At 47.6% G+C, this 22,587-nt stretch overlaps 1 protein-coding gene across 3 annotated transcripts in view; it reads right to left on the reverse strand.

Annotated features, from left to right (window-relative positions):
* The window catches only part of ADRM1 (ADRM1 26S proteasome ubiquitin receptor), a 54,960-nt gene that overhangs the window by 29,864 nt on the left and 2,509 nt on the right, over nt 1-22,587 (reverse strand). For all 3 annotated transcript variants that reach the window (XM_063959305.1, XM_063959302.1, XM_063959303.1), the window contains exons 2-7: nt 21,980-22,201; nt 21,535-21,651; nt 20,447-20,570; nt 19,522-19,608; nt 19,062-19,143; nt 9,919-10,154 (exon numbers count right to left, since the gene is read on the reverse strand). In XM_063959305.1, coding sequence (XP_063815375.1) covers nt 9,919-10,154; nt 19,062-19,143; nt 19,522-19,608; nt 20,447-20,570; nt 21,535-21,651; nt 21,980-22,189 — 856 coding nt within the window. In that variant the 5' untranslated portion in view covers nt 22,190-22,201. The remainder of the gene's footprint in view (nt 1-9,918; nt 10,155-19,061; nt 19,144-19,521; nt 19,609-20,446; nt 20,571-21,534; nt 21,652-21,979; nt 22,202-22,587) is intronic.

The following is a 22,587-nucleotide window of genomic DNA, read 5'->3' on the forward strand; positions in this document are numbered from 1 at the left end:
CCAGAGCCTTTTCCAGCGGAAGAAATACTCTCTGAACTTCTGTGTCCAGAATCATCGCGAGGAAAGAAAACCTTGTCGTCGGTTCCAACTGTGACTTTGGGTAATTTATGATCCACCCGTGTTGTTGGAGTATTGACAGAGAGAGTGATATGTTTTGTAACTGCTGCTCCCTGGATCTCGCCTTTATCAGGTGATCATCCAGATAAGGAATTATATTGACTCCTTTCTGACAAAGGAGGACCATCATCTCCGCCATCACCTTTGTGAATACCCTCGGCGCTGTGGAGAGGCCAAAAGGTAACGTCTGGAATTGGTATTGGCAATCCTGAACCGCGAATCTCAGATAAGCCTGGTGAGGAGGATAAATGGGAACATGCAGGCAAGCATCCTTTATGTCCACCGACACCAAATAGTCCCCCTCCGCCAGACTGGAAATCACCACCCGAAGTGATTCCATCTTGAACCTGAACCTTTTCAGGTAGCTATTCAGATACTTTAGGTTTCGGATCGGTCTGACCGAGACGTCCGGCTTCGGAACAATAAAGAGGCTTGAATAAAAACCCCGCCCTTGTTGTGACAACAGTACCAGGACTATGACCTGGTCCTGACAATTTTTGGATTGCCGCTGTTACTGCTTCTCTCTCTGGCGGAGAAACTGGCAAGGTCGATTTGAAACTCCAGTTTGTATCCCTGGGATACTATTAGCAACACCCAGGGATCCAGACAGAATCCAACCTTGGCTGAACAGTTTGAGACGTGCCCCCACCCGAGCGGCCTCCCGCGAGGGAGTTCCAGCGTCATGCTGAGGATTTGGCAGAAGTAGGGGTAGACTTCTGCTCTTGGGAACCTGAAGCCGCTGCAGACTTCTTTCCTTTTCCCCTTCCTGCTAAGAAGGGGGAACCTCTCGCCTTTTTGTATTTATTGGGCCGAAAGGACTGCATTTGCGGGTGATAGGTCTTTTTTGCCGGTGCAGGTGGCAAAAATGTCGACTTACCTGCGGTAGATGCCGATACTAACGCATCCAGGCCATCGCCAAATAAGGCCTCACCTTTATATGGGAGAGCCTCCATGTTTCTTTTGGAATCTGCATCTGCGTTCCACTGGCGAATCCACAACGCCCGCCTAGCCGATACTGCCATGGTAGCGGCTTGTGAACTCAAGAGTCCAATATCTTTCATTGCTTCCAGCATGTAGGCGGCAGCGTCCTTGATATTCCCTAACTTAAGGGGTATCTCATCTTTATCAATCGTGTCAATTTCTGACGACACGCTTTCTGACCATTTATCAATAGCGCGACTCACCCACGCGCAGGCAATAGTGGGCCTGAGCAGCGTACCATTGGTAACATAAATGGATTTCAATGTCGTTTCCATTTTACGGTCTGCCGGCTCCTTAGGTGAAGACGTGCCAGGTGCAGAGAGAATTACCTTCTGTGTCAACCTGGAAAGTGCACTGTCTAACACAGGGAGTGACTCCCATTTTTTCCTGTCCTCAGCCGGGAAAGGGTAAGCTATCTGAATCCTTTTGGGAATACGAAATTTCTAATCAGGATTCACCCACATCCCTTCAAAGAGAGCATTTAGTTTGTTTGAAGGAGGGAACGTGACTTTGGGATTCTTTTCCTTACATAAATAAGCCTTCTCCTGAGGTACAGGAGTGGTTTCTGTAACCTCCAACACGTCCCTTATAGCCACAATCATATTGTATACTTTTTGCCAATTTATGATCTTTCTCTCTGGAGTCATTATCGTCGACACAAGAATCAGAGTACGTGTCGGTATCAGTGTTTACAACATTCGCAAATGGTCTCTTAGCTGACCCAGAGGGGCCGCCTGCATAAGGAATAATAGCATCCTGAAAAATCACATCTTCCACAGATTTTCTCCAGCATGCAGCCTTAGATTCAGACTTACCTAATCTTTGGTTAATCAGATGCATACTGTCACGTATCTCTTACACCCATGCAGGCTCTTGGTGTGCCGGCAGCGCCACCACATTACAACTCTGTGTCCCTAACATGGTGTCCTCCGGGGAGGGACTCCCTGCCTCAGACATGCCTCACACGTGTACAGCACACTCACAGACACACTGGGACTTATTTGGGGACAGACCCACAGTAAAATCTGTCAGAGGGACACAGTATAGGAGCAGCCAAGCTCACAAAACCAGCGCCAATATCAGAGCTGGCCCTAACCAATATGATGCCCTAGGCAAGATTTTGGCTGGTGCCCCCTAGCACCACTGCTGGTTCCGCCTCTGACCTTGCACCTCTTTCCCAGCACCATCACCCCTCACCTATAGCAGTACTTATTTTGGTGTTTGTCAGAGCCGGCCCTAACCAATATGATGCCCTAGGCAAGATTTTGGCTAGTGCCCCCTAGCACCACTGCTGGTTCTGCCTCTGACCTTGCACTTCTTTCCCAGAACCATCACCCCTCAGCCATAGCAGTCCTTATTTTGGTGTTTGCACCCCCTATATTTTAAATAGGAACAGTTCGCACATTTGGCGCACAGACCAAAAAGGGGTGTGTTTTTGCTGGCAAGGGGCACGGCCACACAATAGTAACCCCAATTCCAAATACGCCACACAGTACTGCACTTTATTCACATTTGATCATGCGATACTTTCCATAATTCATATTACATCCCACAGTAGTATCACTTTACCTTATAAACGTTACTCCTCACAGTAGAGCCCCTTATTCACATTACATCACACTGAATTGCTCCTTATTCACATTACACTACACACTATTGCTCTTTATTCACATTAGACGACACAGTAGTGCCCTTTCTATACGCAACACCACATAGAAGAGCACCTTAAACACATAATTCCACACAGTAATGCCCCTAACACATATGAGACACATTATTAATGTCCTTCTAAACATAATGTGCTTACACATTATGACAACCTTTATTAATGCCCTTTTACACATAATGTCCCTTACACATATGCCGCACATTATTAATGCCCTAATACACATAATGACACACAGTGCCCCCTGCACATTTGCTGCACATTGTTAGTGCCCCTATACACATAATGACACATACAGTAGTACCCTGTTACACATACAGTATGCCACACATTATTAATGCCCTTACACACATAATGACACACATAGTGCCCCTTATACATATGTTGCACATTATTAATGCATTTTTACATGACATACATAATGCTCCTTACACATATTCCGAACACTACTGCACAACCAACCCACTCACATGCACACAGCACTCACACTGCCGCTAACACTGTGACCTCTGCCTCTGCTTGGATACAGATGTGTTCTCATAAATATTGCCTCAGTGCTAACGTCGGGCAAATTTTTTAATGAAAATGCATCTTATTTGCATTGTTATGTGGCTAGGATGCACAAGCAGCTTCTGCTGATTAAAATGATATACAGCATGCCTTTATACTGTGTGAGACTGTGGCTGTATCTGCATATGAAATGCTACAGAATATAGGCATGCCGCATATCATTTTAATCAGCAGAAGCTGCTGATGCCCCTGGGCATATCAAATGCCCTAGGCAAATGCCTAGTTTGCCTATAGCTATGGCCGGCTCTGGCCAATATGTAATGAATGTGAACACAGAATGCCCACAGCCCAATAGCGCTTTTATACAGATAATCACACTATAAAATGCACCACAACGCCTTGTGCCCCCCCAAATAACACCCTGTACTTGTCAGAAGTGAAGGAGAGGACCAGCGTGTTCTCTGCAGCCTGAGGAGAGAGAGAAAATGGCGCTGAGCAGTGTGCTGGCTGGCTGAGGAAGAAGCTCCGCCCCCTCAATGGCACGTCCTTACACTCAGTTAATCACTGTAATATTTATACTGGTGGGGGTAGGGCTGTGCCAGCGGAACCTTATGCCCCCTTTTAGCCAGTTTTGAGGTGTCTATTTGCTGCCCAGGGCGCGCGTGCCCCCCCCCTCAGTGCCTGTGTGTGTGGGCAGCAATGGCGTGCTGCGCTCCCGCTAGCCGCACCGGACCTCAGCTGTCACTTACTTGACAGAAGTTCATTCTTCTTATACTCACCTGTCTTCTGGCTCTGCGAGGGGTGACGGCGTGCTGTGGGAGTGAGCATCTAGACCCGGCTAGCGTTCAGTACCCTTCAGGAGCTAATGGTGTCCTGTCAGCCAGAAGCAGAGCTATGAAACTCTTTAGGAAGTTGGTTCTGGTTCTGCTTCTGCCCCCTCAGTCCCACGAAGCAGGGAGTCTGTTGCCAGCAGATCTCCCTGAAAATAAAAAACCTAACATAAGTCTTTTCAGAGAAACTCAGTAGAGCTCCTCAGAGTGCATCCAGTCTGCCTGGGCACATTTCTAAAACTGAGGTCTGGAGGAGGGGCATAGGGGGAGGAGCCAGTTCACACCCATTGAAAAGTCTTAAGAGTGCCCATGGCTCCTGCGGAACCGCCTATACCCCATGGTCTTGATGTAGTCCCCAGCATCCTCTAGGACGTATGAGAAAAGAAAATTGAAGAAAACTCTCTGGAGCTGCAGAGTGTGCATCCTCTCCTGAGGGCACTTTTTTCTAAACTCAAAAAAGAAAAATGGAGGCTGCGCTATGTAGAGGAAAGAACAGTATAAACGCTCAATAAGTATTAAAAGAATTTATTATAAAACATGGATTTCTTTAAAAGCAGGAATTCTGTGCAAGATAATGTGCCAAATATATGCAGAAAAAATAAGAATTTACTTACCGATAATTCTATTTCTCATAGTCCGTAGTGGATGCTGGGACTCCGTCAGGACCATGGGGAATAGCGGGCTCCGCAGGAGACAGGGCACATCTAAAAAAGCTTTTAGGTCACATGGTGCGTACTGGCTCCTCCCCCTATGACCCTCCTCCAAGCCTCAGTTAGGTACCGTGCCCGGACGAGCGTACACAATAAGGAAGGATCTTGAATCCCGGGTAAGACTCATACCAGCCACACCAATCACACCGTACAACTTGTGATCTGAACCCAGTTAACAGTATGATAACACAAACGAAGTAGCCTCTGAACAGATGGCTCACAACAACAGTAATAACCCGATTTTTGTAACAATAACTATGTACAAGCATTGCAGACAATCCGCACTTGGGATGGGCGCCCAGCATCCACTACGGACTATGAGAAATAGAATTATCGGTAAGTAAATTCTTATTTTCTCTAACGTCCTAGTGGATGCTGGGACTCCGTCAGGACCATGGGGATTATACCAAAGCTCCCAAACGGGCGGGAGAGTGCGGATGACTCTGCAGCACCGAATGAGAGAACTCCAGGTCCTCTTTAGCCAGAGTATCAAATTTGTAACATTTTACAAACGTGTTCTCCCCTGACCACGTAGCTGCTCGGCAAAGTTGTAATGCCGAGACTCCTCGGGCAGCCGCCCAGGATGAGCCCACTTTCCTTGTGGAATGGGCCTTTACAGATTTAGGCTGTGGCAGGCCTGCCACAGAATGTGCAAGTTGGATTGTACTACATATCCAACGTGCAATCGTCTGTTTAGACGCAGGAGCACCCAACTTGTTGGGTGCATACAATGTAAACAACGAGTCAGATTTTCTGACTCCAGCTGTCCTTGAAATATATATTTTTAATGCTCTGACAACGTCCAGTAACTTGGAGTCCTCCAAGTCGCTAGTAGCCGCAGGCACCACAATAGGCTGGTTCAAGTGAAATGCCGAAACCACCTTAGGGAGAAATTGAGGACGTGTCCTCAATTCTGCCCTGTCCGAATGGAATATCAGATATGGGCTTTTGTATGACAAAGCTGCCAACTCCGAAACTCTCCTGGCTGAAGCCAGGGCCAACAGCATGGTTACCTTCCATGTAAGGTATTTTAAATCTACCGATTTTAAAGGCTCAAACCAATGAGATTTGAGAAAATTTAGAACCACGTTCAAATCCCACGGTGCCACTGGAGGCACTATTGGGGGTTGTATATGTAAGTACACCTTTGACAAAAGTTTGTACTTCAGGCACTGACGCCAATTCCTTCTGGAAGAAAATTGATAAGGCCGAAATTTGAACTTTAATGGACCCCAATTTGAGGCCCATAGACAATCCTGCTTGCAGGAAATGTAAGAATCGACCCAATTGAAATTCTTCCGTTGGAGCCTTCTTGGCCTCACACCACGCAACATATTTTCTCCAAATGCGGTGATAATGTTGTGCGGTCACTTCTTTCCTGGCTTTAATTAAAGTAGGAATAACTTCCTCAGGAATGCCCTTCTCTTTTAGAATCCGGCGTTCAACCGCCATGCCGTCAAACGCAGCCGCGGTAAGTCTTGGAACATACAAGGTCCCTGCTGAAGCAGATCCCTTCTTAGAGGTAGAGGCCACGGATCCTCCGTGAGCATCTCTTGAAGTTCCGGATACCAAGTTCTTCTTGGCCAGTCCGGAGCTACCAGTATTGTTCTTACTCCTCTTTTCCGTATAATTCTCAGTACCTTTGGTATGAGAGGCAGAGGAGGGAACACATACACTGACTGGTACACCCACGGTGTTACCAGAGCGTCCACAGCTATTGCCTGAGGGTCTCTTGACCTGGCGCAATACCTGTCCAATTTTTTGTTGAGGCGAGACGCCATCATGTCCACCTTTGGTTTTTCCCAACGGTACACAATCATGTGGAAAACTTCTGGATGAAGTCCCCACTCTCCCGGGTGAAGGTCGTGTCTGCTGAGGAAATCTGCTTCCCAGTTGTCCACTCCCGGGATGAACACTGCTGACAGTGCTACGACATGATTCTCCGCCCAGCGCAGAATCCTTGCAGCTTCTGCCATTGCACTCCTGCTTCTCGTGCCGCCTTGTCGGTTTACGTGGGCGACTGCCGTGATGTTGTCGGACTGGATCAACACCGGCTGACCCTGAAGCAGCGATTTTGCCAGGCTTAGAGCATTGTAGATCGCTCTTAGCTCCAGTATATTTATGTGAAGAGACGTCTCCAGGTTTGACCACACGCCCTGGAAGTTTCTTCCCTTTGTGACTGCTCCCCAACCTCGTAGGCTGGCATCCGTAGTCACCAGGACCCAGTCCTGTATGCCGAATCTGCGGCCCACTAACAGATGGGCAGTCTGCAACCACCACAGGAGAGACAACCTTGTTCTCGGTGACAGTGTTATCCGCTGATGCATGTGCAGATGCGATCCGGACCATTTGTCCAGCAGATCCCACTGAAATGTTCGTGCATGGAATCTGCCGAATGGAATCGCTTCGTACGAAGCCACCATCTTTCCCAGGACTCTTGTGCATTGATGTACTGACACAGTTCCTGGTTTTAGGAGGTTCTTGACAAGTTCGGATAACTCCCTTGCTTTCTCTTCCGGGAGAAATACCTTTTTCTGAACCGTGTCCAGAATCATGCCCAGGAACAGCAGATGTGTTGTCGGGGTCAATTGAGATTTTGGAAGATTTAGAATCCACCCGTGTTGCTGAAGCACTACTTGTGTTAGCGCTACACCGACTTCCAGCTGTTCTCTGGACTTTGCCCTTATCAGGAGATCGTCCAAGTAAGGGATAATTAATACGCCTTTTCTTCGTAGAAGAACCATCATTTCGGTCATTACCTTGGTAAAGACCCGAGGGGCCGTGGACAACCCAAACGGCAGCGTTTGAAACTGATAATGACAGTCTTGTATCACGAACCTGAGATACCCTTGGTGTGAGGGGTAAATCGGGACATGTAGATAAGCATCTTTTATGTCCAAGGACACCATGAAGTCTCCTTCTTCCAGATTCGCTATCACTGCTCTGAGTGACTCCATCTTGAACTTGAATTTCTTTATGTACAGGTTCAAGGATTTCAGATATAAACAACCCTAGAAGGTGTTGTTTACTATATATGCGCTCTTAATATATAAATATCGCCAATTTATGCCCCCCTTCTCTTTGTTACCCTGTTTCTGTAGTGCAGTGCAGGGGAGAGACCTGGGAGCCTTCCTCACCAGCGGAGCTGAGCAGGAAAATGGCGCTGAGTGCTGAGGAGAATAAGCTCCGCCCCTTTTTCGGCGGGCTTTTCTCCCGGTTTTTAAGAAACTGGCCTGGGTTAAAATACATACATATAGCCTTAATGGCTATATGTGATGTATTTATTTTGCCACTAAAGGTAATTATATTGCTGCCCAGGGCGCCCCCAGCAGCGCCCTGCACCCTCCGTGACTGAGTCAGTGAGCCGTGTGACAACAATGGCGCACAGCTGCCGTGCTGTGCGCTACCTTCAAGAAGACTGAGGAGTCTTCTGCCGCCTGCTTTCCGGACCTCCGTTCTGCCGTCTCTTCAGCGTCTGTAAGGGGGATCGGCGGCGCGGCTCCGGGACGAACCCCAGGCTGACCTGTGTTCCGACTCCCTCTGGAGCTAAGTGTCCAGTAGCCTAAGACTCCAATCCATCCTGCACGCAGGTGAGTTGGAAATCTCTCCCCTAAGTCCCTCGATGCAGTGATCCTGTTGCCAGCAGGAATCACTGAGATTGAAACCTAAAAAAAAACTTTTCTAAACAGCTCTTTAGGAGAGCCACCTAGATTGCACCCTCTCGGACGGGCACAAAAACCTAACTGAGGCTTGGAGGAGGGTCATAGGGGGAGGAGCCAGTACGCACCATGTGACCTAAAAGCTTTTTTAGATGTGCCCTGTCTCCTGCGGAGCCCGCTATTCCCCATGGTCCTGACGGAGTCCCAGCATCCACTAGGACGTTAGAGAAAAATAGATTTGCCAATATTATGCAAAAGTTGGATTTTACCCAAATGCTGGTACAGGATTAGTAGGAATTGTTCTCTAGGATCCGTTCCATATTTTGCCCATCAATATGGTGTCCAGTTATAATCCGGTATGGAAGGTACCTTTTAATATTGCTGAAGAGAGTCCATAGAAGACTTTTTTCTAAACTGTCTGTGGGAGGGGGCATAGAGGGGAGGAGCCAGCACACCCAATTTAAAGTGCACTGGCTCCTTTGGACCCAGTCTATACCCGATCGTACTAGTTTCCCCCAATATCCCTTATGGATGCTAGAGAAATGAAAGCTATATGTATGGTATATTACATCTTTGTTTCTGTTTATTACTTTCTCTAAAGGTTCCAGTAAAACGCAGGTATAACTTTCTGTGGAGACTACAAATTATGGGACAACTGTGTAATTGCCTACATCTTTACTCTTCATCTTGCAGCAGCTCGACAAAAAACATATTGTCATTTCATGGTGACAATCAGCACACAGGAGGAAGATTATCGGGTATAGGTGGCCAGTCAGCCACCATAATCACCGCTACATATACATTCATATATTTCAGCTTACATTTCTATTAAACCAAGTACTGAAATAAGTCTATACTAATTAGGCTTTATGTAAATAGAAATCCAAATAATGGCTCCACACATAAATCAGACAGCTAGTGAACATATGCCTATTACCTATTGTGACACGCGCCAGGACACCTACATGGCCATTTCCCTACTGCAGCCCAATGCCAATGAAATACTATATCAGATCTGATCTTCTGTCTACAAGCAAGACACCAATACCACTGCCCAACCACAGAGGCACTTACTCACTGAGTTAGATGTACCTGAAAATACACTTACGTGAAACCTTAAATTCCCAAGATTATGATGGGTTTATTCTAGTCACGCTTGTGATTGGCCATGACTTACATCAGCAGCTGTGCTGATAGGGCACATTTTAAGTCCTGGACAGCAGAAACTAGGAACGCTTCACCCCCAAGTAGATTTTTAACAAACTACACTGAAGTACTTTCTGAAGGCATAGATGGCAATACAGCAACTAGTTCCTTGGCTGACATACTTGCTATGCAAAGGTTATGAACTGGTTAGTGGAGAAGATCATTTATGTTTTTCCAAGCAAGGGAAATCAGCTTAGTTCAAAATGAAATGACCAGACCTTTAAACATGCGGCAATTACCTTGTTGCCCGCCTTCTGCTGTGGCAGGCACATTCATGGTAGCCAGGATATTCTGCAGGTCACTTAGTTGTATGGGTTGTGTGGGGCTAGTTGCAGCGCTGGCTCCATTGCCAGAGCTCACTGCTGGGCTGGGGGTTGCTGCAGGAGCTGAAGCCGGAGCAACTGCTGTGGTAGTAGTGGTTCGTGTGGATGATGTGGTTGATGATGGGGTGACAGCTGCTGACTGACTGCGGGAACTACAAAGTTATATAAAGAGAAAAAGCTTTAAAGAGAATAAAACATTACATCAAGGCAATGGCTAAAAGCAGCAACATTAGAAGTGTGTACATTGTGTGCACGTGATATAGATGACCTGCCACACGGGAATGAATGTGGAAATAAACATTCATCAAGGATTGTCTAAAGACTGCCGTCTTTAATAGTGAGAATCTGGACTAGAAAACGGTAGACTTCTGCAAGAGCTATGGGAGAGGGCCATATTGGTCTCATTATTTAAAAGCATAGATGAAACACTAGGAGTGTAAGAAATCAGATCTAATAGACTTGTGACCTGATACAACACTCAATACAATACAGCCTGTCAATTTACTAGGAGCTAGTGACAACACAAAGGCAGCGTCTCACATCACCTGTCTCTATTGCGTTGACAGGATGAATATTTGTTTAGCCCACAGACTGGCTGCACCCACTGAGGTACACGTATCTCAGGTGTAACAGATAGCACACAAATATGGATGTAGTTGTGTGAAAACCCTTTCAGCACTTGCTCTGAAGATTTCAAAAGGTAGGGCTTTAATCACGGGAAGCCATTTCAACTAGTGATGAGCGGGTTCGGATCCTCGGGATCCGAACCCGCCCGAACTTCACCTTTTTTTTTTTCACGGGTCCGAGCAACTCGGATCCTCCCGCCTTGCTCGGTTAACCCGAGCGCGCCCGAACGTCGTCATCCCGCGGTCGGATTCTCGCAAGATTCGTATTCTATATAAGGAGCCGCGCGTCGCCGCCATTTTTCACTCGTGCATTGGAGATGATCGTGAGAGGATGTGGCTGGCGTCCTCTCAGTTTCTATGTTCAGTGGGCTGCAAATTGTGCTGCAAATATCTGTGCTCAGTGTGCTGCAAATATCTGTGCTCAGTGTGCTGCAAGTGCAAATATCTACATTCTCTGCCTGAAAAACGCTCCATATCTGACTGTGCTCAGTGTGCTGCAAATATCTGTGCTCAGTGTGCTAATTGCTTTATTGTGGGGACTGGGGACCAGCAGTATTATATAGTAGGAGGACAGTGCAGAGTTTTGCTGACCAGTGACCACCAGTATTATACGTTCTTTGCCAGAAAAACTCTCCATATCTGTGCTGCATTGTAGTATATAGTAGGAGGACAGTGCAGAATTTTACTGAACAACAGTATAACTATAATATATATATATATATATATATATATATATATATATCTCCTATATAATAGCCCAGATCTGTGACTTTGTGATTCATTTGCTAACGCTGGGCGGAGTCACAACAGTGGGAGGAGTTAGTCAAATGAGTCACAGATCTGGCCAAATCTATAGGAGACTAGGAGCAGAAGCAGATGGTATGGGCATGGCACAGGCAGGAGTGCACACCTCCCAGCTTTCTGCAGGAGCATTCTTCAGGCAGAAGGAGGGACACACTCGGCGAAAAGGGGGCGTGGCTTCACGGGAGGGCCCCGTTTTCGTCAATGAGGGGGCATGCCCAGTGCTCTGTGAGCTGCTGGCATGCCCCCAGGGGCTGATTATGAGTCCGGGGGGGCCAGGGCACTTGAGACAGGGGAGCCCTATCTCATTGCTGTACCTGCTGTGGGTTGGGGGCGTGGCCTAATCGCGGGGACGCGATGCCACGCCCCCTTACGCAAATTCCGTGTTGTTTTTTTAAATGGAATTTTGGCCCCTCAGCTAGGGGTAAATCCAGAGGGGGTGGCCGCTCCCCTCTACACACCCGCACAGGCAGAAGAAAAGCAGGGAGACTGCTGCCTTCCTGCAACACCACAGACCTGCCAATACGCAGCAGCGTGTGCTGACAGTAGCACAATGCTGCCGTTGTTGCTGGCAGGACGGGGGGGGGGGGGGGGGGGGCTTCTGAGCTGGGACAGAGCTACTCGAGCCGGGGGGCCCCCTAAAACTGTGGGGCCAACGGTACGTACCCCCTGGCCACCCCCCCCTTAATCCGGCTCTGCTGCTGGAACCCCCCCTTAATCCATACCCCCTGATGCCCCCTCTCCCTCTGTCTCCACTATTCACCGCTGCTCTGCTAAGCAGAACAGCGAGTACAGGAGCTTTCCAACTGACCCCCCCGTTACCGCGGGACACTGCGACCCGCGGGTGGGACAGCGGGACAGACCCAAAAAAATTGGACTGTCCCGCGAAAATCGGGACATTTGGGAGGTATGGGGGTGTGTGAGGGGGTATGCCGTACAGACAGACGGGCACCGGCTCACTGTGTGCTTGACCCCCCCCCCCCCTCTCTGGCGCAGAGGAGCGTCACTTTCTGGCACACTCCACGCTTCTTAGCTGCAGTTTTGTGGGGCACCTGCCGCTGTGCAGGTTCCGTACTGCCTCTGTTATCTCCAGCCCCGGCAACCCCACCGCTAGCTGCAGCGCTGCCACCCACAGTGAGGTGCGCCCAGCTCCTTCACACACTTTAGCCGGCGGGTAACGCTGCAGAAGTCCGAGCTGCTTGCAGGCTCCGACCCCCTCCTCCCTCCAGCCGCAGCATCTCCTGGGGGCTAACCAGTCACTCCCAGTCTCCCCTTACCACAGTGCCCGGCAGCTGCGCGAGGTCTGCGGTGTGTGACTGAGGAGGGGGGGAGGGATGCGGACGGGCAGAGGAAGCAGGACTCCAGCCTAAGAGAGTCAGCCATGCCAAGTCTCCACCAGCAGCAGATCCCAACAGGTTGGAGTGGAACAGCAGCAGCCAGCAGCAGTGACTCCGGTAAGACACATCTGTCTGTCACCACTGTTTTGTCCCTAATACCAATCTCTCCCGTGCCCTGTGTTCTGTCATGTCCCTGCCACCCTTATCCTGGCCCTTTCACCCTTATCCTGGCCCTGTCACCCTTATCCTGGCCCTTTCACCCTTATGCTGGCCCTGTCACCCTTATGCTGGCCATGTTACCCTTATGCTGGCCCTGTTACCCCTGTGCTTGCCCTGTCAACCCTATACTGGCCCTGTCAACCCTATACTGGCCCTGTCAACCCTGTCCTGTTCCTGCCACCCCTACCCTGGCCTGTCACCCCTATCCTGTCCCTGTCATTTCTGTCCTGGCCCCGTCGCCCCTGTCCTGGCCCCGTCACCCTTTTTCTGACCCTGTCACCCCTGTCAACCCTGTTCTGACCCTGTCACCCCTGTCCTGGCCCTGTTACTGCATACCCTCCAACTACCTTTTTGGCAGGTACAATACCCGCAGCGCCTCCAGACCTCTCCCCAATGCACCACACCTCCGCACCTTCCCCTCCACCACACGCTGTGCCTCCAGACCCCCTACACCACCCGCGGCTCCCACTCCTCCGCCCCTTCACCACCCACAGCACCTCCAGGCCCCCTCCACCATCCACCCCCTTTATATGTCTCCCCCCACACCTGCCCCCTCCACCCGCAGCATCTGCAGACACCCTCCTCCATCCGCGGTCCCCCCCTCACCCACCCCTCCCCCACCAATGGCACCACCGCACCTGCCCCTCCACCACCAGCAGCACCTCCGGACCTCCTTCCCTATGCGCCGCACCATCAGTACCTGCCCCTCCCCTACCCATGGCGCCTGCGGACCCTTACCCCACCCCCGGCACTCCCGCCCCTTCCCATCCCACAGCACCTCCGGAACCCTTCACCCATCCACAACATCCCCACACCTGCCCCTCTCCCACCCATGGCACCCCTGCCCCTCCCCCACCTGCAGTGCCTCCGGACCCCTCCCCAATCTGCATCCCCCACCCCTCTGCCCCTCCCCCACCCGCAGCACCTCCCGACTCTTCCCCATCCGGGCCCCACCCCCACTTCTGCCCCCCCCCCCACCTGCAGCATCTACAGACACCATCCGCAGTCCCCCCCGCACCCGCTACATTATGTACATCGTGCCCTGCAGGTGCTGTTCACGCCGTCGCAAGGGGCTGCGCCTCCTTCACCATCGCACGCCCTTTCATTGTGCAATATTTAACCACTAACAAAGGAATGCAGGTAATACTTTATATAATACAAATATTGAACCCCAGAAAGGCATGCAAGGGTTAAGGGGGCGTAGCCCCTTGCGACGGTGTGAAGAGCGCCCGTAGGGCGCGATGAAGCACCTAGTATATATATATATATATATATATATATATATATATATATATATATATATATATATATATATAGCAGTACGGTACAGTAGTCCTCTGCTCTACCTACCTGTGTGTCATCAAGTATACTATCCATCCATACTTGTGGTGCATTTCAGTTTTGCACAGTTAGCAGACCACCAGTATATACTATATAGCAGTACGGTACAGTAGGCCACTGCTCTACCTACCTCTGTGTCGTCAAGTATACTATCCATCCATACCTGTGGTGCATTTCAGTTTTGCACAGTTTGCTGACCACCAGTATATACTATATAGCAGTACGGTACAGTAGGTCACTGCTCTACCTACCTCTGTGTCGTCAAGTATACTATCCATCCATACCTGTGGTGCATTTCAGTTTTGCACAGTATATATAGTAGTAGGCCATTGCTATAGATATATTACTGGCATATAATTCCACACATTAAAAAATGGAGAACAAAAATGTGGAAGGTAAAATAGGGAAAGATTAAGATCCACTTCCACCTCGTGCTGAAGCTGCTGCCACTAGTCATAGCCGAGACAATGAAATGCCATCAACGTCGTCTGCCAAGGCCGATGCCCAATGTCATAGTAGAGAGCATGTAAAATCCAATAAAATAAAGCTCAGTAAAATGACCCAAAAATCTAAATCAAAATCGTCTGAGGAGAAGCGTAAACTTGCTAATGTGCCATTTACGACACGGAGTGGCAAGGAACGGCTGAGGCCCTGGCCTATGTTCCAAGGCTAGTGGTTCAGCTTCACCTGAGGATGGAAGCACTCATCCTCCTGCTAGAAAACTTAAAAAAGAGTTAAGATGGCAAAAGCACAGCAAAGAATTGTGCGTTCTTCTAAATCACAAATCCCCAAGGAGAGTCCAATTGTGTCGGTTGCGATGCCTGACCTTCCCAACACTGGACGGGAAGAGGTTGCGCCTTCCACCATTTGCACGCCCCCTGCAAGTGCTTGAAGGAGCACCCGCAGTCCAGTTCCTGATAGTCAAATTGAAGATGTCACTGTTGAAGTACACCAGGAGGAGGATATGGGTGTTGCTGGCGCTGGGGAGGAAATTGACAAGGAGGATTCTGATGGTGAGGTGGTTTGTTTAAGTCAGGCACCCGGGGAGACACCTGTTGTCCGTGGGACGAATATGGCTATTGACATGCCTGGTCAAAATACAAAAAAAAAAAAAAAATCACCTCTTCGGTGTGGAATTATTTCAACAGAAATGCGGACAACTGGTGTCAAGCCGTGTGTTGCCTTTGTCAAGCTGTAATAAGTAGGGGTAAGGACGTTAACCACCTAGGAACATCCTCCCTTATACGTCACCTGGACCGCATTCATCAGAAGTCAGTGACAAGTTCAAAAACTTTGGATGACAGCGGAAGCAGTCCACAGACCACTAAATCCCTTCCTCTTGTAACCAAGCTCCTGCAAACCACACCACCAACTCCCTCAGTGTCAATTTCCTCCTTACACAGGAAAGCCAATAGTCCTGCAGGCCATGTCACTGTCTCTCCTGCCTGGGATTCCTCCGATGCATCCTTGAGTGTAACGCCTACTGCTGCTGGGAGTCGATCATCATCCCAGAGGGGAAGTCGGAAGACCACTTGTACTACTTCCAGTAAGCAATTGACTGTCCAACAGTCCTTTGCGAGGAAGATGAAATATCACAGCAGTCATCCTGCTGCAAAGCGGATAACTCAGGCCTTGGCAGCCTGGGTGGTGAGAAACGTGTTTCCGGTATCCACCGTTAATTCACAGGGAACTAGAGACTTGATTGAGGTACTGTGTCCCCGGTACCAAATACCATCTAGGTTCCATTTCTCTAGGCAGGCGATACCGAAAATGTACACAGACGTCAGAAAAAGTCACCAGTGTCCTAAAAAATGCAGTTGTACCCAATGTCCACTTAACCACTGACATGTGGACAATTGGAGCAGGGCAGACTCAGGACTATATGACTGTGACAGCCCACTGGGAAGATGTATTGCCTCCCGCAGCAACAGCAGCAGCGGCGGCACCAGTAGCAGCATCTCGCAAATGCCAACTCGTTCCTAGGCAGGCTACGCTTTGTATCACCGCTTTCCATAAGAGGCACACAGCTGACAACCTCTTACGGAAACTGAGGAACATCATCGCAGAATGGCTTACCCCAATTGGACTCTCCTGGGGATTTGTGACATCGGACAACGCCACCAATATTGTGCGTGCATTACATCTGGGCAAATTCCAGTACGTCCCATGTTTTGCACATACATTGAATTTGGTGGTGCAGAATTATTTAAAAAAACGACAGGGGCGTGCAAGAGATGCTGTCGGTGGCCCGAAGAATTGCGGGTCACTTTCGGCATTTAGCCACCGCGTGCCGAAGACTGGAGCACCGCAAACAGTCCTGAACCTGCCATCATCTGAAGCAAGAGGTGGTAACGAGGTGGAATTCAACCCTCTATATGCTTCAGAGGATGGAGGAGCAGCAAAAGGCAATTCAAGCCTATACATCTGCCTGCAGTATAGGCAAAGGAGGGGGAATGCACCTCACTCAAGCGCAGTGGAGAATGATTTCAACGTTGTGCAAGGTTCTGCAACCCTTTGAACTTGCCACACATGAAGTCAGTTCAGACACTGCCAGCCTGAGTCAGGTCATTCCCCTCATCAGGCTTTTGCAGAAGAAGCTGGAGACATTGAAGGAGGAGCTAAAACAGAGCGATTCCGCTAGGCATGTGGGACTTGTGGATGGAGCCCTTAATTCGCTTAACTAGGATTCACGGGTGGTCAATCTGTTGAAATCAGAGCACTACATTTTGGCCACCGTGCTAGATCCTAGATTTAAAACCTACGTGGTATCTCTCTTTCCGGCAGACACAAGTCTGCAGATGTTCAAAGACCTGCTGGTGAGAAAATTGTCAAGTCAAGCGGAACGTGACCCGTCAACAGCTGCTCCTTCACATTCTCCCGCAACTGGGGGTGCGAGGAAAAGGATAAGAATTCCGAGCCCACCCGCTGGCGGTGATGCAGGGCAGTATGGAGCGAGTGCCGACATCTGGTCCGGACTGAAGGACCTGCCAACGATTACTGACATGTCGTCTACTGTCACTGCATATGATTCTGTCACCATTGAAAGAATGGTGGAGGATTATATGAGTGACCGCATCCAAGTAGGCACGTCAGACAGTCCGTACGTATATTGGCAGGAAAAAGAGGCAATTTGAAGGCCCTTGCACAAACTGGCTTTATTTTACCTAAGTTGCCGCGCCCCCCCTCCAGTGTGTACTCCGAAAGAGTGTTTAGTGCAGCCGCTCACCTTGTCAGCAATCGGCGTACGAGGTTACTTCCAGAAAATGTGGAGAAGATGACGTTCATCAAAATGAATTATAATCAATTCCTCCGTGGAGACATTCACCAGCAATTGCCTCCAGAAAGTACACAGGGACCTGAGATGGTGGATTCCAGTGGGGACAAATTAATAATCTGTGAGGAGGGGGATGTACACAGTGAAAGGGGTGAGGAATCGGACGATGAGGAGGAGGTGGACATCTTGCCTCTGTAGAGCCAGTTTGTGCAAGGAGAGATTGATTGCTTCTTTTTTGGTGGGGGCCCAAACCAACCAGTCATTTCAGTCACAGTCGTGTGGCAGACCCTGTCGCTGACATGATGGGTTTGTTAAAGTGTGCATGTCCTGTTTATACAACATAAGGGTGGGTGGGAGGGCCCAAGGACAATTCCATCTTGCACCTCTTTTTTCTTTGCATCATGTTCTGTTTGGGGATTATTTTTTTGAAGTGCCATCCTGCCTGACACTGCAGTGTTACTCCTAGATGGGCCAGGTGTTTGTGTCGGCCACTTGGGTCGCTTAGCTTAGTCACACAGCTACCTCATTGCGCCTCTTTTTTTCTTTGCATCATGTGCTGTTTGGGGACTATTTTTTTTGAAGTGCCATCCTGCCTGACACTGCAGTGCTACTCCTAGATGGGCCAGGTGTTTGTGTCGGCCACTTGGGTCGCTTAGCTTAGTCATCCAGCGACCTTGGTGCAAATTTTAGGACTAAAAATAATATTGTGAGGTGTGAGGTGTTCAGAATAGACTGAAAATTAGTGGAAATTATGGTTATTGAGGTTAATACTATGGGATTAAAATGACCCCCAAATTCTATGATTTAAGATGTTTTTGAGGGTTTTTTGTAAAAAAACACCCGAATCAGACAAAAAAATTATTCAGGGAGGTTTTGCCAAAACGCATCCGAATCCAAAACACGGCCTCGGATCCGAATCCAAAACCCGAAAAATTTTCGGTGCACATCACTAATTTTAACTCAACCCATAGCAGTGAAAGTCCAGCAATCAGCCTGCCTTAGCTGATCTGGTAGCACAGGATGATGTACTGCAGTTACATAGGACACATGGTATGAAATATGGAGATAATTTTATATTGGGACAACTATTACATTTGGTTCAGTTATTAAGCATAGTCAGCAAGATAGTTCCCTACCAGTTAACACGACAACTATAAATTGCTTCTATCATGTAAGCACAGGTTACACCAGTCCACAGCCAAACTGTTCTCCAGCGACTATGATGTACAATAGTAAATACAAAATATATATATTTTTTGGCTTATGTGAATGAGCGTCACAGCCAGGTCACAAGCAGAGACCAGTGCAGACTGTGCGGTGTTCTGTGAATTGTGTGGACAGTGACAGGTAAAGGCCGTTCATGCCAGCTTGGATAGAAGAACAGTCCTATCAGGTGAGCAGAATCTACATTACCTGAAGAATGATAAGGTCTATGGAGAGAATGCAGCCTCACAATCATACCTGGATGATGAGCTGCTTGTTGTGGGACCTCCACTTCCCAACAAACTGGCCAATCCTGGACCAGTCAGAGCTCCCAGGCCACCTGGGAGATAAAACATGAATGCGCTGCTTTATATACCACATTAGCATAGACACTTTACCAAACCTCATTTATTAGGACTAACCCCTACACTATGACTAAATACAAAACTTTATCACAAGCTTTAAAGGAAACTTTCTACTGCAGAAGAGAATCTAAAATATACGGGTCCAGCAGACTATGTTAGCACATCAAAATGTGTACTATTTTATGAAAGACTCAATAATTGCTGTGCCTGTCATGAGTAGTTTTATCTATTGGTAAAGTAACTCAAATAATTTTTAGAAATAATAAGCATCATCAATTACCCAGACCACCAGTCAGCCAATAGGACTGCAAAATCAGAGTTGTCAGCCAGTGACAGTGGTGCTGCGTACTTACCAAGTCCTCCAAGGCCAGTGGGTCCAATAAGCTGCATCAGCTGGTTATGACTCATATTTCCCAGCAGGCTTTGCAGGCCTCCTTCCCCTAAATAGCATACAAGCGTTGAGAAGTCACCTCTAGCATTCACCAATTCTGGTCATATCCCAACATACTATACAGAATGGGAGCAAAACCTAAAAACAAAGCCACCTAAACCCTCAGGTTTAAAACAATGCTTGAAGAAAGTTCTACAAAAATAAAAAAATACTTAATTCTTACGATGGAAAACGCCTAGTCAATGCACACAGCAATGTTATCACTCATATAGATATGAACAAAATGATAATGTACTGCAAAATGGGTGTGGTATAGAAAATCTACAGTGTCTAGGTAAGCAGTCATTCGGTTAACCCCAATACGGTCAGTCGACATGTATTAGGTGGACGGTTAATAGGTTGACAGGGACATAAGGTAGACAGTGGGTAAGGTTAACATGGTAAAAAGGTAGACACAGAAATGGTCAACATAGGTGTTTTAAGTTTTTGTATGTTTCATCATATGTAAGCACAATTAGTGGAAACATGGACCCTTGCAGACTCGCTTCGCTCTCCACACTTTGAGCAGGGTGGCTTGCTGCACTCGCCACAGGTAACTGTGACCAATCGTAGTCCACGTGGATAGTAAATCAAGCTGAAGTTGGAGAAACGTGTAAAAACCTTGTATTGAGTTTACCGTTAGAACATATAGACCTTTTGTCTGTCAACCTAACGCAAACGCTGCAAAATCCCTTGTGATAATTAACTAGATAGATCCAACACACATCAGTGTGTTGGATCAAATGCTACAGCAATAGTAGAAAGTCTACAAACACTGAAGTGGCTTCTGGGAAATCTCTGCCTAGTGTGACTTACAGTAGAGAAATCATCATTTCTTAAATATTCACCTCCCAAAGCTGACAGCTCATGGCTCCCGCTGCCACTACCTCCTAGCGCTCCAGGCATAGGGGGGTTATTGAGGTACTCATTGACTTTGCGACAGTGTTCTTCATCCTTATCAGTCTTTGGTTCCTAGAAATTGAGAAGACTATGAATGGTAAAGTAGGAAGACCCTCTCATATGTTAAATCAGTTCTTATCAATATTTACAGCCAATTGTTCACAATTTCAAGTCTTAAACACAAGTTTAGCATTGGTTGTTTTATGCAAGTTCCAGTTTATAATTGTAATTTTTTTGTTTGCTGGAAACCAAATCCTCATGTGTGCTGCACCGCCTACATGTCACTACTAAACTGCATGCATGAAAATATTTTCTGTACGCAAATTTGAGCAAATCAGACCACAGAAATTCTTCTTGTGGTTTACGGTTGAAATACCATAATTTATTCTATACACCGATAACATGGCCCTGCCCCTGAGTAGCGGAGATAGCCATTTTGTGGTCTGAAAAAATATTATGCATATTAATGCACTAGAAACTTTCAAGTATAATGACATAATTTAGGCCTAAGGAACAAAACAAATATTCTAAATATTAGTCAAGCATTCAGAATAAAATGCTTCTGCTGTGACATGTCCACATGCACATGCTGTTCAGCAATGTAACCCTTGTGCATTGAACAAATACATATTGGTACAACGGAGCAGAGTTCTCTAAGGATCAAGCTGTGAAACACAGAAGAAAACAGTACTTTTATTATTTACAGGAGTGTAATTAATAGATGTAAAGTCTAACTGCAAGCTTTAAGACCACAGGTAGATGTTAATAAACTTTTAAAGGACCAGAACTCGGAAAAGACATCACCATTCCACCAGTTTTATTATAGCAACAACTGCTTCTCACGTGATAGGGTAACTGATACTCCGTAAGAATATTGGACCAATCAAAAAAGACCCACCCCCATGATTGCCTCAAGTACTTGCTACCCAAAAAGGGCTCTTCACTGAAGCCATGCACAACATGAGGACGACGACAGACATGTTAACTTTGTGCCATTTTTTTTGTTTGTTTAACCACAAACTAATTAGTGACAGACCTGCATCCAGAAAAACAGTCTCTTGGAGCCAGCTTTGAATTTCAGCACAAACACACGACCAGTTGTGCACTGGGCCACTCTCTTAAACTCACAATCATCCGGGAATATAATTAGATCCTGCAAAAGAAGTAAGAGTCCCGGAGTGAGCGACACACTTTATATATCAATATCGCAGCTTGTTAGCCGAAACAAAGAGGAGATATTGGCCTGTATAAGCACAATGTGGGCAGGCTAAATGCACACAAGCTGGGCACAGTGTGACACTTTCAGAAATCTGTTCTCCCCTGTTACAGTCACTGACTAAAACTCACAGCCTAATTGCTAATGGATAAAGTTCATTTACCTGGTCTAAAAAAAAATAAAAACTTTAAGAGTGAAAAAGGACTATTGACTGAAGCAAGAGGGCAGCTGCAAACTCATGTAAGCAAACGGAACAATGACTTACATCTTCAACATTTCCAGATGTCCTGTCCTTCCAGCAGAAGTGAATTAGGGAATCATCAGTTTGTTGAATGTACACAAGTCCCTTCCTTTTGTCAGGGGTCACTGTGCTTCCTTTCAAGGACATCTTACCAGCCCGAAACTCTACCAAGTACTTGCTGGAAGACCCCCGGGAACCGGGTACCAAGCTTGGGAACAAAGCTCCTGAAGACATCCTGAAGACAAACTTGGATACAGAAAAAAAAAAAAAAAATCAGAAAGGGTTAAGTATTGAAAAGCCTTAAGTTATATGTGAACTTTTGTGGTGGACTTGCACACATTGCCTAGGGAGTGGAGAACCACTTGCAACCTATGGTCTAGAGCAGAGGATCTCAAACTCGGTCCTCGGGAGCCCACACAGTGCATGTTTTGCAGGTAACCCAGCAGGTGCACAGGTGTATTAATTACTCACTGACACATTTTAAAAGGTCCACAGGTGGAGCTAATTATTTCACTTGCGATTCTGTGAGACCTGCAAAACATGCACTGTGTGGGCCCCCGAGGACCGAGTTTGAGAACCTCTGGTCTAGAGCATGGGTCTTCAACCTGTGACCCTCCAGCTGCTGTGGAACT

This window comes from Pseudophryne corroboree, chromosome 3 (genome assembly GCF_028390025.1).
Source record: "Pseudophryne corroboree isolate aPseCor3 chromosome 3, aPseCor3.hap2, whole genome shotgun sequence".
In the NCBI taxonomy this organism is placed as follows: domain Eukaryota; kingdom Metazoa; phylum Chordata; class Amphibia; order Anura; family Myobatrachidae; genus Pseudophryne; species Pseudophryne corroboree.